Source organism: Stegostoma tigrinum, chromosome 22, assembly GCF_030684315.1.
Source record: "Stegostoma tigrinum isolate sSteTig4 chromosome 22, sSteTig4.hap1, whole genome shotgun sequence".
Lineage (NCBI taxonomy): Eukaryota > Metazoa > Chordata > Chondrichthyes > Orectolobiformes > Stegostomatidae > Stegostoma > Stegostoma tigrinum.
In genome coordinates this window covers 3,837,560-3,850,272 of record NC_081375.1, presented here as the reverse complement: position 1 = coordinate 3,850,272, position 12,713 = coordinate 3,837,560, and the positions used below count along the sequence as shown (strand labels likewise).

At 41.0% G+C, this 12,713-nt stretch overlaps 1 protein-coding gene across 3 annotated transcripts in view; it reads left to right on the top strand.

The window, feature by feature from the left end:
- The window catches only part of atad5a (ATPase family AAA domain containing 5a), a 68,668-nt gene that overhangs the window by 25,608 nt on the left and 30,347 nt on the right, over positions 1–12,713 (top strand). For 2 of the 3 annotated variants that reach the window (XM_048555456.2, XM_059653577.1), the window contains 5 exons: positions 1,523–1,619; positions 5,222–5,307; positions 5,853–5,992; positions 8,688–8,853; positions 12,383–12,559. In XM_048555456.2, coding sequence (XP_048411413.2) covers positions 1,523–1,619; positions 5,222–5,307; positions 5,853–5,992; positions 8,688–8,853; positions 12,383–12,559 — 666 coding nt within the window. The remainder of the gene's footprint in view (positions 1–1,522; positions 1,620–5,221; positions 5,308–5,852; positions 5,993–8,687; positions 8,854–12,382; positions 12,560–12,713) is intronic. The other variant, XM_048555457.2, reaches the window with a different exon arrangement.

The window sequence follows — 12,713 nt, the reverse complement described above, 5'->3', positions numbered from 1 at the left end:
CACTCCGCAGGAGCGTAAACAGACAAAAAATAATGCCAAGCGAAAACTGGAGACCAAACACTTGGATGAAAAGGTAGAGGTGCCAGGGCCACTCAGCTCCTGACCTCATTACAGCCTTAGTTCAGACATGGACAAAACAGCTGAATTCCAGAGGTGCAGTGAGAGTGACAGCCCGTGACATCAAGGCTGCCCTCGATTAAGTTTGGCATCAAAAAGCCCTGGCAAATCTGGAATCAATGAGTATCAGGGGCAAACTGTCTGCTGTTTGGAGTCATACTTGGCAAACAGGAAGCTGGTTATGGGTTTGGAGGTCAGTCAACTCCAGTCCAGGACATCTCTGCAGGTGTTCCTCTGGGTAGTATCCTCGGCCCAACCATCTTCAGCTGCTTCATCAATGATTTTCCTTCCATCAAATGAGAATTTTTGCTGATAATTGTACAATGTTCAGCATCATTTGCAACTCCTCAGATACTGAAGCAGTCTACATTCAAAAGCAACAAGACCGGGACAATATCCAGGCTTGGGCAAACAAATGCCTGGCGATGACTGACTGTCTCTGAGAAGAGACAATCTAACTGTCACCCCATGACATACGACATTCAGTGATGTTATTATCACTGAAAACCACACCCCGCCCCCACCACCACCAAATCAACATCCTTGAGGTTACCATTGACCAGAAACTCAACTGGACTCATCATGTAACCACAGTGGCTATTCTGCGCAGGTCAGAGGTAAGGAATACGGTGGCAAGTAACTTACTGCCTGACTCCCCACAGCCTGTCCATCATCTACAACGCTCAAGTCAAGCGTGTGATGTGATACTCCCCACTTCCATGGATGAGTGTGCAGCTCCGACAACACTCAAAGCTTGACACCTTACAGGACAAAGCAGCCCACCTGATTGGCAACACATCCACAAAGATTCATTTCTTCTACGACTAATGCTCAGTAGAAGCAGTGTGTACAATTTACAATACAGTCTGCATAAATTCACCCGTAACCCTTAGACAGCACCTTCCAAACCCACAACCATTTCCATCTAGAAGGACAAGGGCAGCAGATACACGGGAAGACCACCACCTGCAAGTACTCCTCCAAATCACTCACCATCCTGACCTGGAAATACATTACCATTCCATCGCTGTCACTGGGTCAAAATCCTGGAATTCCCTTCCGAGGGTATTGCACAGCACGTGGACTGCCGCGATTCAAGAAGGCACCTCACCACCATCTTCTCAACAGCAACTAGGGATGGGCAGTAAATGCTGGCCAACCCGTGGTGCTCATGTCCCAGCAGATAATAAGAAAAGTGAGAGAAGTAGAGGGGTTTAGGGAGAGAATTATTCAGCTTAGACCTAGATGACTAACAGCTTACTTGTCAAGAATGTAGATGCTGATCAATCTTTGTCTTTTTTTTAATCGTGCAGGTAACATCTCTCTGCATTTATAATCCACGCACTAAATAGTCCTGGGGTTCTTTTAACCTTTATTTGAAATTCTAATTGAACTTCCTTTTTAGACCCAGTCAAGGAAGATCTGCTATGGACAGAGCAATACCAGCCGCAGCACTCCAGTGAACTTGTGGGAAATCTCAATGCTGTCAGGAAATTGCACAGGTATTTACTGACCAATCTGAAATTAACCCCTGTATAAGAGCAGTCTAAAATTAGTTTCTTTAGAAGACCCTAGACCTGTCTCAGAAAATACCAACTGGAATAGAACATAGAACAATACAGCGCAGAACAGGCCCTTCGGCCCTCGATGTTGCGCTGACCTGTGAACTAATCTAAGCCCCTCCCCCTACACTATCCCATCATCATCATCCATATGCTTATCCAAGAACTGTTTAAATGGCCCTAATGTGGCTAAGTTAACTACATTGGCAGGCAGGGCATTCCACACCCTTACCACTCTCTGAGTAAAGAACCTGCCTCTGACGTCTGTCTTAAATCTATCACCTCTCAATTTGCGACTATGTCCCGTCGTACAAACCGACGTCATCATCCTACGAAGAAGACTCTCACTGTCCACCCTGTCTAATCCTCTGATCATCTTGCATGCCTCTATTAAATCCCCTCTTAGCCTTCTTCTCTTCAATGAGAACAGACCTAAGTTCCGCAGCCTTTCCTCATAAGACCTTCACTCCAGACCAGGCAACATCCTGGTAAATCTCCTCTGCACCTTTTCCAATGCTTTCACATCCTTCCTATAATGGGGCAACCAGAACTGCACGCAATATTCCAAGTGAGGCCGCACTAGCGTTTTGTACAATTGCAGCATGACATCACGGCTTTGGAACTCAACCCCTCTACCAATAAAACCTAACACACCGTAAGCCTTCTTAACAGCACTATCAACCTGGGTTGCAATGTTCAGGGATCTATGTACATGTACACCAAGATCCCTCTGCACATCCACACTACCAAGAATCTTTCCATTGACCCGGTATTCTGCCTTCCTATTATTCTTCCCAAAGTGAATCATCTCACATTTATCTGCATTGAACTCCATTTGCCACCTTTCAGCCCAATTCTGCAGTTTATCAAAGTCTCCCTGCAACATTCTTCCACACTGTCCACCACTCCACCGACTTTAGTGTCATCTGCAAACTAACTAACCCATCCATCTATGCCTGCGTCCAAGTCATTTGTAAAAATGACAAACAACAGTGGTCCCAAAACAGATCCTTAAGGCACACCACTAGTAACCAGACTCCAGGCTGAATATTTTCCATCAACCACCACTCGTTGCCTTCTTTCAGAAAGCCAATTTCTAATCCACACTGCTAAATCTCCCTCAATCCCGTGCCTCTGTATTTTCTCCAATAGCCTACCATGTGGATCCTTATCAATGGCTTTACTGAAGTCCATGTACACCACGTCAACTGCCCTACCCTCATCCACATGCTTGGCCACCTTCTCAAAAAACTCAATGAGGTTTGTGAGACAAGACCTGCCCTTGATGAATCCATGTTGACTATCTCCAATCAAATTGTTGCTTGCTAGATGATTATAAATTCTATTTCTTATAATCCTTTCCAAAACTTTCCCTCCAACAGACGTAAGGCTCACTGGTCTATAATTACCTGGCTCATCTCTATTGCCCTTCTTGAACAAGGGCACAACATTTTCAATCCTCCAGTCCTCTGGTACTAAACCTGTAGACAATGATGACTCAAAGATCAAGGCCAAAGGCTCTGCCACCTCCTCCCTAGCTTCCCAGAGAATCCTGGGAAAAATCCCATCTGGCCCAGGGGATTTATCTACCTTCACACCTTCTAGAATTGATAACACCTCCTCCTTACTAACCTCAATCCTTTCAATTCTAATAGCCCATAACTCAGTCTTCTCCTGTACAATATCCTCCTTGTCCTGAGTGAAAACAGATGAGAAATATTCGTTTAGCACCTCGATAATCTCCACAGGGTCCAGACACAATTTCCCACTTCTGTCTTTGACTGGCCCTATTCCTACCCTAGTCATCCTCTTATTCCTCACATACCTATAGAAAGCTTTAGGGTTCTCCTTTATTTTACCTGCTAATGTCTGCTCATGTCCCCTCCTTGCTCTTCTCAACTCTCCCTTTAAATCCTTCCTAGCTAATCTGTAACTCTCCATCACCTCATCTGAACCATCTTGTCTCATTGTCACATAAGCCTCCCTCTTCCGCTTAACAAGAGATACAATTTCTTTAGTAAACCACGGTTCCCTTACCTTATCACTTCCTCCCTGCCTGACAGGGACACGCCTATCAAGGACACGCAATATCTGTTCCTTAAACCTCTTGTCGGCCCTTCGACACACTGTGTCAGGAAACCCTCCTGCACACATTGGACAAAAACTGATACATCCGATGTACTACAGTTATAGCATTTCCAGTCAGTGTTGGGTAAGTTAAAGCCTCCCATAATGACCACCCTGTTCCTTTCATTCCTGCCCAGAATCGTTTTGCCAATCCTCTCCTCCACATCCCTGGAACTTTGTGGAGGCCTATAAAAAAACGCCCAGCAGTGTGACCTCTCCTCTCTTGTTTCTGACCTCAGCCCATACCACCTCAGTAGACAAGTCCTCGTAAAAAGTTCTTTCAGCCACTGTTATGCTGTCCTTGACTAACAAAGCCACACCTCCCCCTCTTTTACCACCTTCCCTGATCTTTACGAAAGATCTAAACCCTGGAACCAGCAACATCCGTTCCTGACCATGCTCTATCCATGTCTCCGAATTGGCCACAACATCGAAGTTCCAGGTACCTATCCATGCTGCAAGCCATCAAATAGGCCGTCAAATTGGTCCGATTCAGAAACTTATTTGAGGAATGATGATTGTGAGCTTAGAATGAGTTCAATTGCCAATAATAACGGCTCAGACTGAACTGCTCGGTGACATATTGAGTGTAGAGGTCTGAAAATTAGTGCTGATGCCATTAGGTAGGTTCCGTGCCAGGTGGCAGTACTGACTTGACCAGGATGGACATCAAAAACATTTTCTCTAGTTGTGGAAAATCAAAATATATGGTGATTATTGTTCAGTAATTATATGATGCATTCCCATATATCATGTCTGCAATATAGTTATCACTGAACAGTTTTTCTGCTTTTGACTGAAAATTCTCCTTTTCTACCGTTTCCCTCAGATACAGACGCATACATTGTGTCTATCTAAAAACCTTGACACTAGTTAGCAAGTTGTCAAAACAAAAACTTCAAGGTCAACACTTGTAGTTGACTTGCACCCACTACAGAATAACTGGAGTTGTACTGGAGTTTGTCCTCCTGGAAGCTGCCTTAAAAGTCTCTCTGTTTCACTTTTGAATCATGTAGAGTTTCAAACTGAAGAGATTTGAATTCTTACTCTGGATTATCACACATCAGCTACTTCCATTTGTGTTTCTGCACAGATTTTCATGATCTTTTGCCTTTCGTTTCATAAGGTACAGACTTGCATTGGTGTTCAGTATCTCAGAAGCTGACAGCCATTGGATACCTTCACCACAATGCTGTACTTTATGTCTGGGCATCAAGAAGCTGTCTAATGCTCAGAGACATTGCCACTGAGTCTATTATATTTTTGATAGCTGTCTATTCCCATCTACTTTTAAGTGATATAATTTGTTGCAAAATTTAAATATGGTATTTGTGAGACCCGGGAGGGTTCTGAATAAAATAAGAATCAAGTTCTACGCATGTAACAGACATTTTTGTAATTTGGAAACAAAACAGCTGGTTAATGGAATGGAAGAAGAGAGCTGATAAGGAAGAAAAGAAAAAACAGAAGGAGAAAAAGACTGAAAAAGACAAGAAATTAGGTATGTGACATTCTTGAACTTTGTTGTTCAATATAATGTCGGAGCCTGATTTTATTATGTCTTCTCAGAATAGTCAGGTGTGAACCAGCACACTCTATCACTAAAGCTGGAGATGGAAGCCTTATTTAATTTAAACTGGCTCAAATCATTATATCAATCAATACTTTTAGACAATCAAATTTAAGCCCGCATATGCTACTTTGGAACCAAACTTCGAATTCAGTATTAGGGAATCGTTATCCACCTTGGTGTTTTATTGAATCTCTTGTTGTTTACCTTGTCAAATTCAGTGGTTCCTCCTTATCCCCTGCTACTTCAAATACTAGCATTATAGAGATGAAATGTCTTAGCACTGAAAGGTGCTTTTCAATTAAGCAGAGTCTTAATTTCATGTAACACCAGCTTTAATTTGAGAGTTTAATATTTACTTGCTGTTTTTCAGTTTCAAATGTTTTGTTTATATTGTATTGTTTTGTTTTGTTTTGACATACCCAGCATGTGTGCTTTTATCTCTGATCTGTTTTGTCCTTCCTTCCTCTTCTCAGATGTTTGGGACAATAGTGACTTTAACTTGGAGAGTTCAGAGGATGAGGATTTTTTGTGCAATACCGTGCTAATTACAGGACCACCTGGAGTTGGGAAAACTGCTGCAGTTTATGCTTGTGCTCAGGAGTTAGGTTTTAAGGTTTGTGCTCTTATTTTGAGTACACATGTAAAGCTTGTTCTCCTACATGGTATTTTTCTTACCCCCAAATTCCTTAAGTTTGATAAAGGATTGGCTGTCTTTACTTCAGCGACAAATCAGCGGAAACCCTAGAACAGACACGAAAATGATGTTTGCAACAAAGTTACAGTGGGCAATCAGGACATCCTCTCTCTGCACATGAAGGAATTACTAGTGCAAGTACTTTTTTTCCTCTTTGGCTATTTTGCTGGAAAATTATAATTCTCCAGGAACTTGGGCTCTAAAGTAGAGCTAGATTGGTTTTTAGTTCTGTAACGATGATCTTTGTTTTTGAAAGTGAGTTAAAACTGCACTTCCAAGAAATGATGTAACTTAAGCTCAATGACTAGATAAGCTATCCAGTGCAATAATTGCTGAAGTCTTTACTGGAATGAGCTTTGGCAAATGAAAGAGAAATGGAAAAGCTAGAGGTAGGTTCAGATCAGAGAAAAAGATCCATACCAGCAGATGTGCTGTTTTGCAGCCTAAAAGTAATCCCAAAGTAGTTGGAAAAATCTCCGAGCTTTCTCTTGGGTTCAGAGAGAAATCAGAGGGTTCATTTGTGTCTCAGGGAGAGAAAGTAACGAAGAGAATCACATTTGGTGAAAGAGCAGAAATTCATCAAAAGGAAATGCTTTTGATCTTTCAGTTGAGTAAGAAATTTTAAAGTGAAGGTACAAATGATAATTCACTGGGATTGTGTCTATGAAGGCTATTGCTGGGAAAAAAGGGTAAATGCTTTCTCTTCACTGTTACGATAGGACCTTTCCAAATTATCCCATTTATACCTTTTTGTTTCTAGTCAGTCATAAACATCCTTTTGTTAAAAGTACATGGCAGACCCTTGTGAAATGTATTCAGTGACTGACCGCCATGGTAACCAAATTCGAAAACGAGAACTTGTGATCTGTCAACCCAGGTTTCATACTGATTTGTCCAGCATGATCATCAACTGGAGTCCTAACACTATACAGGTGTATGCAATTCGTATTGAAGGCTAATTTGTCTTGCCTTTTGAGTTTCTGATGTTTCTGACAAGCAGGAAGTCCCTTTCATAGATAGTAGGAACTGCAGATGCTGGAGAAGCTGAGATAACAAGCTGTAGAGCTGGATGAACACAGCAGGCCAAGCAGCATCAGAGGAGCTGGAAGGCCGATGTTTCGGGCCTTTTGAAGAAGGTTCTAGGCCTAGACCCTTCTTTGAAAGGCCTGAAATGTCAGCCTTCCGGCTCCTCTGATGCTGCTTGACCTGCTGTGTTCATCCAGCTCCACACCTTGTTATCTCAGTCCCTTTCATAGATTTGGGTCTGATGTGTGAAGCTGTTGTTTCCTGCTTATTTGAGATGTTATTACTTTATTTTGTTTATGTCCAGTTTTCTTTCATGATGGCACAGAACTTGGCCTCATTTAAATCTCAGTTGATATCTGCATATATTTTCTCCTGTGGGCAGGCTTCACTGAGTAGCCATCAATATTTGGCACTCTGTGGCAGGGAGAAGATAATCAGCCAGAGGCACTGAGCCCACTTATAACTGTCCCCTCTCCAGTTCCCAAACCTGACCATTATTACAGTAAGATATTTGATGATTTAAATCTGTACTGTTTAGCAATCAAGGTATGTGAAATTATACAGTACATAGGAGGCTTTTTGGCCCATCAAGCCTATATTGCCCAAGCTACATGAAATCTGTACCAGTCACACCTTCCAGCCAGACCCGTAGCCATAAATATTATGGCAGGTTTTTAAAATTCTGCATTAACTAGTAATTCTGAGCAGAAGAAATTGATGAATTGCGGGTATGGCAGAAAAATAAATGTCAAATGATGAAATTTAATTTAGTCCAACAGTAAAACCTAAAATATTATTTTAATTCATGTGGAGCTACATTTTCTTAAATGTTGCTACTACTGCTGTTTCTTGTTATTGACTTAGCTCCACTTCTCCCTCCATTATGTTCGTGTCAGTTTTTAAACATCAAAAGTGAACAAGAAGGCTTATGGTTTGGCAATGTGTTCGTTGTTATCTAATGTACACTTAATGTTTCCCAGGGCACAGTACATTGCAGTCATCAAACCAATTATATTGTTGGAACTATAACAGATTGGTATGAAAACAATGAAATTTTCCAGTATGTAGATAGCACCAGTTACACTTGCCCAGTTTCCATGTGGTCAACTCTTATGAATTTTGGTAAATAACCATCTGCCTTCAGAGGAAGCTGTTTTTATAATGTTAAGACTGTAATAGCCTGCATAGTGAGCATGCTCAAATGATGTACAACATGAAGGTTAAAATTCAGCATGCCCTCCAGGAAATGTAATGGTTAATATTCTTGCTTCCAAATCATTTACATATATCTGATATCTTGGTATTATAATGTCACCAACACTCAGCCTGATCCATACCTCCACAAAATTCAAATAGGTAAAATTAGCAAAGACCCCTAACATGGAGTCAGCAATTGAATCATGCCTTTCAATCAATCAATAGGGTGGGTGCTTAGAAGTATGAGATCTCACTGAACCTGATCTCAATGGTTACTACATGAATAAAGTAATATTTTGCTCAGTTGAGTACCTGAATCATCCGATTAATATTTGTATAAGCAACATTGTTTAATGCCAAATGCGCTTTATATGAATATTTCTGTTTCCAGGTATTTGAAGTAAATGCTTCATCTCAGCGAAGTGGCAGACAGATTCTGTCTCAACTAAAAGAAGCCACGCAGTCTCACCAAGTTGATAAACAGGGAACAAATGCCCTAAAGCCTGCCTTCTTCAATAGCAACAGGTTTCAGTCTTCACAAACAACCAAATCTCCAAGTAAGTATCATTGTGCCTCACTGGGGTAATGTATTGGAAACCAAGCCCTGCTATTCTTGGAATCATCACAAAATTAATCATTGGGGAGGCTTCTTGTAGAAAACTGTGTACAATTCTGGTTGTTCTGATGTGGAGGGACGTCATTAAACTGGAAAGTGTACAGAAAAGATTTACGAGTACGTTGCCGGGACTGGAGAGTTTGAGTTATGAAGAGAGGCGGGATAGGCTCGGACATTATCTCCTGGAGTGCCGGAGTCTGGCGGGTGATGTTTTAGAGGTTTATAAAATCACGTGAGGCATATGTAAGGTGAATAGCCTTGATCTTTTTCCAAGGTTAAGTCCAAAGGTAGAGGGCATTGGCTTAAGGTGAGAGGGGGAAGATCTATAAAGGAACTTGAGGGACAACTTTTTCGCATAGAGGGTGTTGTGTGGAAGGACTGAGCTGCCAGAGGAAGTGGTAGTGGCAGGTACAGTTACAACATTTAAAAGGCGTTTAGACAGATACACGAATAGGAAGAGTTTTTAAAGGAATATGGATCAAACACAGGCAAATGGGACTAGTTCAGTTTTGGATACCTGGTCAGCATAGATGAGTTGGACTGAAGGTCTGTTTCCATGCTGTATGACTGTGACTCTACAAAAGTACAAAAGATTCCCCAATTTACTTGACTTTTTGACCCAGGTTGACAACATGTTCCAGGCTTCTATACTTAACGTGAATTATTATTTATTACAAATAAATAGATTTTAGCTACACAATTATGAACTGTTGATGTATAACTCTACTAGTTTAAACTTTAATTTCTTTATAAAATTAATCCTACACATACAGACAGGTATACAAAACAAGGGTGTCATGAGTGGTGGGAAGGTCTGGGAAAGCAGTTCAATGGCTCCTGTCCAGATGGTTTGCTGAGGTGATCCTTTTGGCTTGTCAGGACTTGCTGCTTCTCAATCTTCCTCCTCCAGATGCTTTCACTTGCTTGCAGGAGGCACAGAGCATCTAATTCACACTGTATCTGAGTTCCTGGTTAAAAGCCACAGCTCATAGCAGCTGATGAGGTGAAATAAACTTATTGTATTAAGGCTTGAGGTGTTTTTACTGTGAATGAGAACAAGTCCTTCCTTTCCAGAGAGCTGATGGTTTCATCCCCAATCATTCGCACTTACACATTCATTTCATCGGTAGCTAAACAATCGCATAGCTTTTGGCAGGCAGAAAGCCTTTGTCATTGATAGTGGTTGGGGAATGTGACCCAATCAGCTACAGGGGATTATGCTATAACACAATAGTTGCATTTCAACACAACATCCCGTTGTAAAAAAAATCATACTATATAAATAACAGGGCCTATGGGAAGAGCAGGGTTGGGGCAGACCAAAAAACGTCACTCAAAATCCTTCCTCACCACTCTCCTGTAAGTATTGTGGCCATTCATCAGCATTAGCTTCATTCAGTTTTCAGCACTGGCATCATCCAATCACAAGTAGCATTATTAAGTCAATAGAAGTGAGACAATCAATAAAGCACCAGAATTCAGTTTACAGCTAAAATCATCATGGTTTGCAGAAGCAGACAGTAATGAACAGATTTACAGATTCTTCATCACTGCAGCTGTAGATTTGCCTCTCAAGCACCAAAAACACATTTTACATTCACACCCAAACTTCAATGACAGTCATCACATCCAGTCACAATCACGTATAACAAGCCCTCAGGCACTTTCTGACAGCACCATCAGCATTAAGTCTGAACTACCACAGACAGCATCCTTTTGACAGCAAAATAAAACCTATGGTCACAAACATCATCCAGCTTCCAACAAAAATACAAGGACACCAACAGTATCCAGCATTTCTTGGAACAGTATCAACCAATGCTCAACACCAGCTCGATTCAGCAGCAGCAAAAAACCAGTCACTGAGAATAATTATCTAATTTCCAGCAGCATCACCTAGTTATTGGAGAAAATCCCAATCATCAACTTTACAAACACCAGCAACAGCAAAGCCCAATTTAGAAGCAATATCAAGCCACTTACCAACAGCATCACTCAGATGCCAACAACTAAATGCATTAATGGGTAAGGCCATTTGCATGTCAGAGATATTAACAACATTTAGTCACTGACAATCACATCACCCGCTCACCGGCAGCATTTCCCAGTCACCAGCAAAACTACCCAATGTGCAGTTGCACGATGTGGTCGCTAACAGTATGAGCCTGTCACCATCCTTCATAGACTGGACATTGACAATCATTTATTTTCTCAAGCTATTTTCTTGTGTTTGTTCTTTGAGAAACCTCTTGCCTAATTTAGTTTGAGACTTAATTCTATTATTTTTACCAATCTGACTGGTATTCCAATCGACTGTAAATTTGAAAGGTCAGAATTTGTTGCGTGACTGACAAATTATCCAGACTCATGTGCGATGATCTTGATGTAAATTTTCAAAATAATATGTTATCTAACATTATGTTCTTACATTCTCGCACAGTTGTGTTTCCACTTTATTGATGCAGTTTTGTCATTCTAAACGTTGTGGCAATCACGTTATAGCCAACGCAAAGTACGCATTTTATAAATACCATTCCCCCATTCATCAATCGCATCGTAGCCAATTCTTTTTGCCAGAACACACGTTATAGGAGAACCCCTGTACCTGTTTCCAGCCAAATCCTCATTTGTACACGTCATTTGGCTCCATCGCCATTGTTTAAAGAAAGCACATTTGTGAATGCTTTTATAATGCGTAACAGGTAATTTGTTTTTAAGTAATGCAGTAATACTTTGCACAATCCCTGGTTTTAAAGCTGTCTTTTTGCCATTTCAGTTCAATATGAAAATACGGAAAAATAAAAAAGATGCGGTATTTACAATACAAAATCCTTCACTGGCAGCACATCCTCTATTTTGTACAAATATTATGAAATTTAAACAAAGTTATGTTCCTGAATGCAATCAGCTTCTTGGACAGATTCAGTAGTATCTTCAGAAGGGACTTGTGTAAATACTTGAGGTGGGTGGAAGTATTGTGGGGCTCTAGGGATAAAAAGGAAAGGTGTGAAACTAATTAGATAACATTTTTAAAGAGGCAGCACAGGTGCAATGGGCCAAAAGACTTCCTCCTCTACTGCATGATTCTGTAGCTGTGCAAAAAAATTGCATCCCCAGTGAACACTTCCCTCAGGTCAGTTTATTCATTCTGTTGGCTGACAAGCAGTTTTAAGGTTCTATGATTCAAACCCTTGTGCCTGCGTCATTAACTCCTCAATTACAGATCCTGTCTGTTATATGTATTGATAGATATGATTCTAACCAGGCTATGTTGTGTCATATGTAGCAGATCTGAAAATTTCTTGAGTTCACAACAGGGTATCATAACAAAGTTGATATGAGAAGCCATACTTTGTTTGTGTACAAGTCACCTTCCGCCATTCTTCAGATGAATTGTAACTGTATTGGGCCTATTTATGGGAGCGAGATGAATAGTTTATTTTGCCTGTCAAAATGATTTGTTTCTGCAGAAAAAGCTCACTCGCCCAAAAAAGTAGTCTCATCACCCAGGAGGGCACCCCAATCCCCAAAGGGAAGGATTTCAAAGAAGAACTTAACACCGAATTCTTTAGCCAGTTTCTTTAAAGGCCTCTCAAAACAGAACAAAACTGAAGAAACAGGAAATCTTGAAGATAAGGAGATGAAGGGTAGGAATAAAATTCTCCCCTGAGATTCCTTTCAGTCTCTTCTGAATTCTGCCGGCACTCAAGTGCTGAATGGTGATGCTGTGCAGTGTGACGTCAGTTGAAATTTTTATAGGTGCTGCAGGATTCCAGAGTCCCACCCTGTCCAACTTCCTTT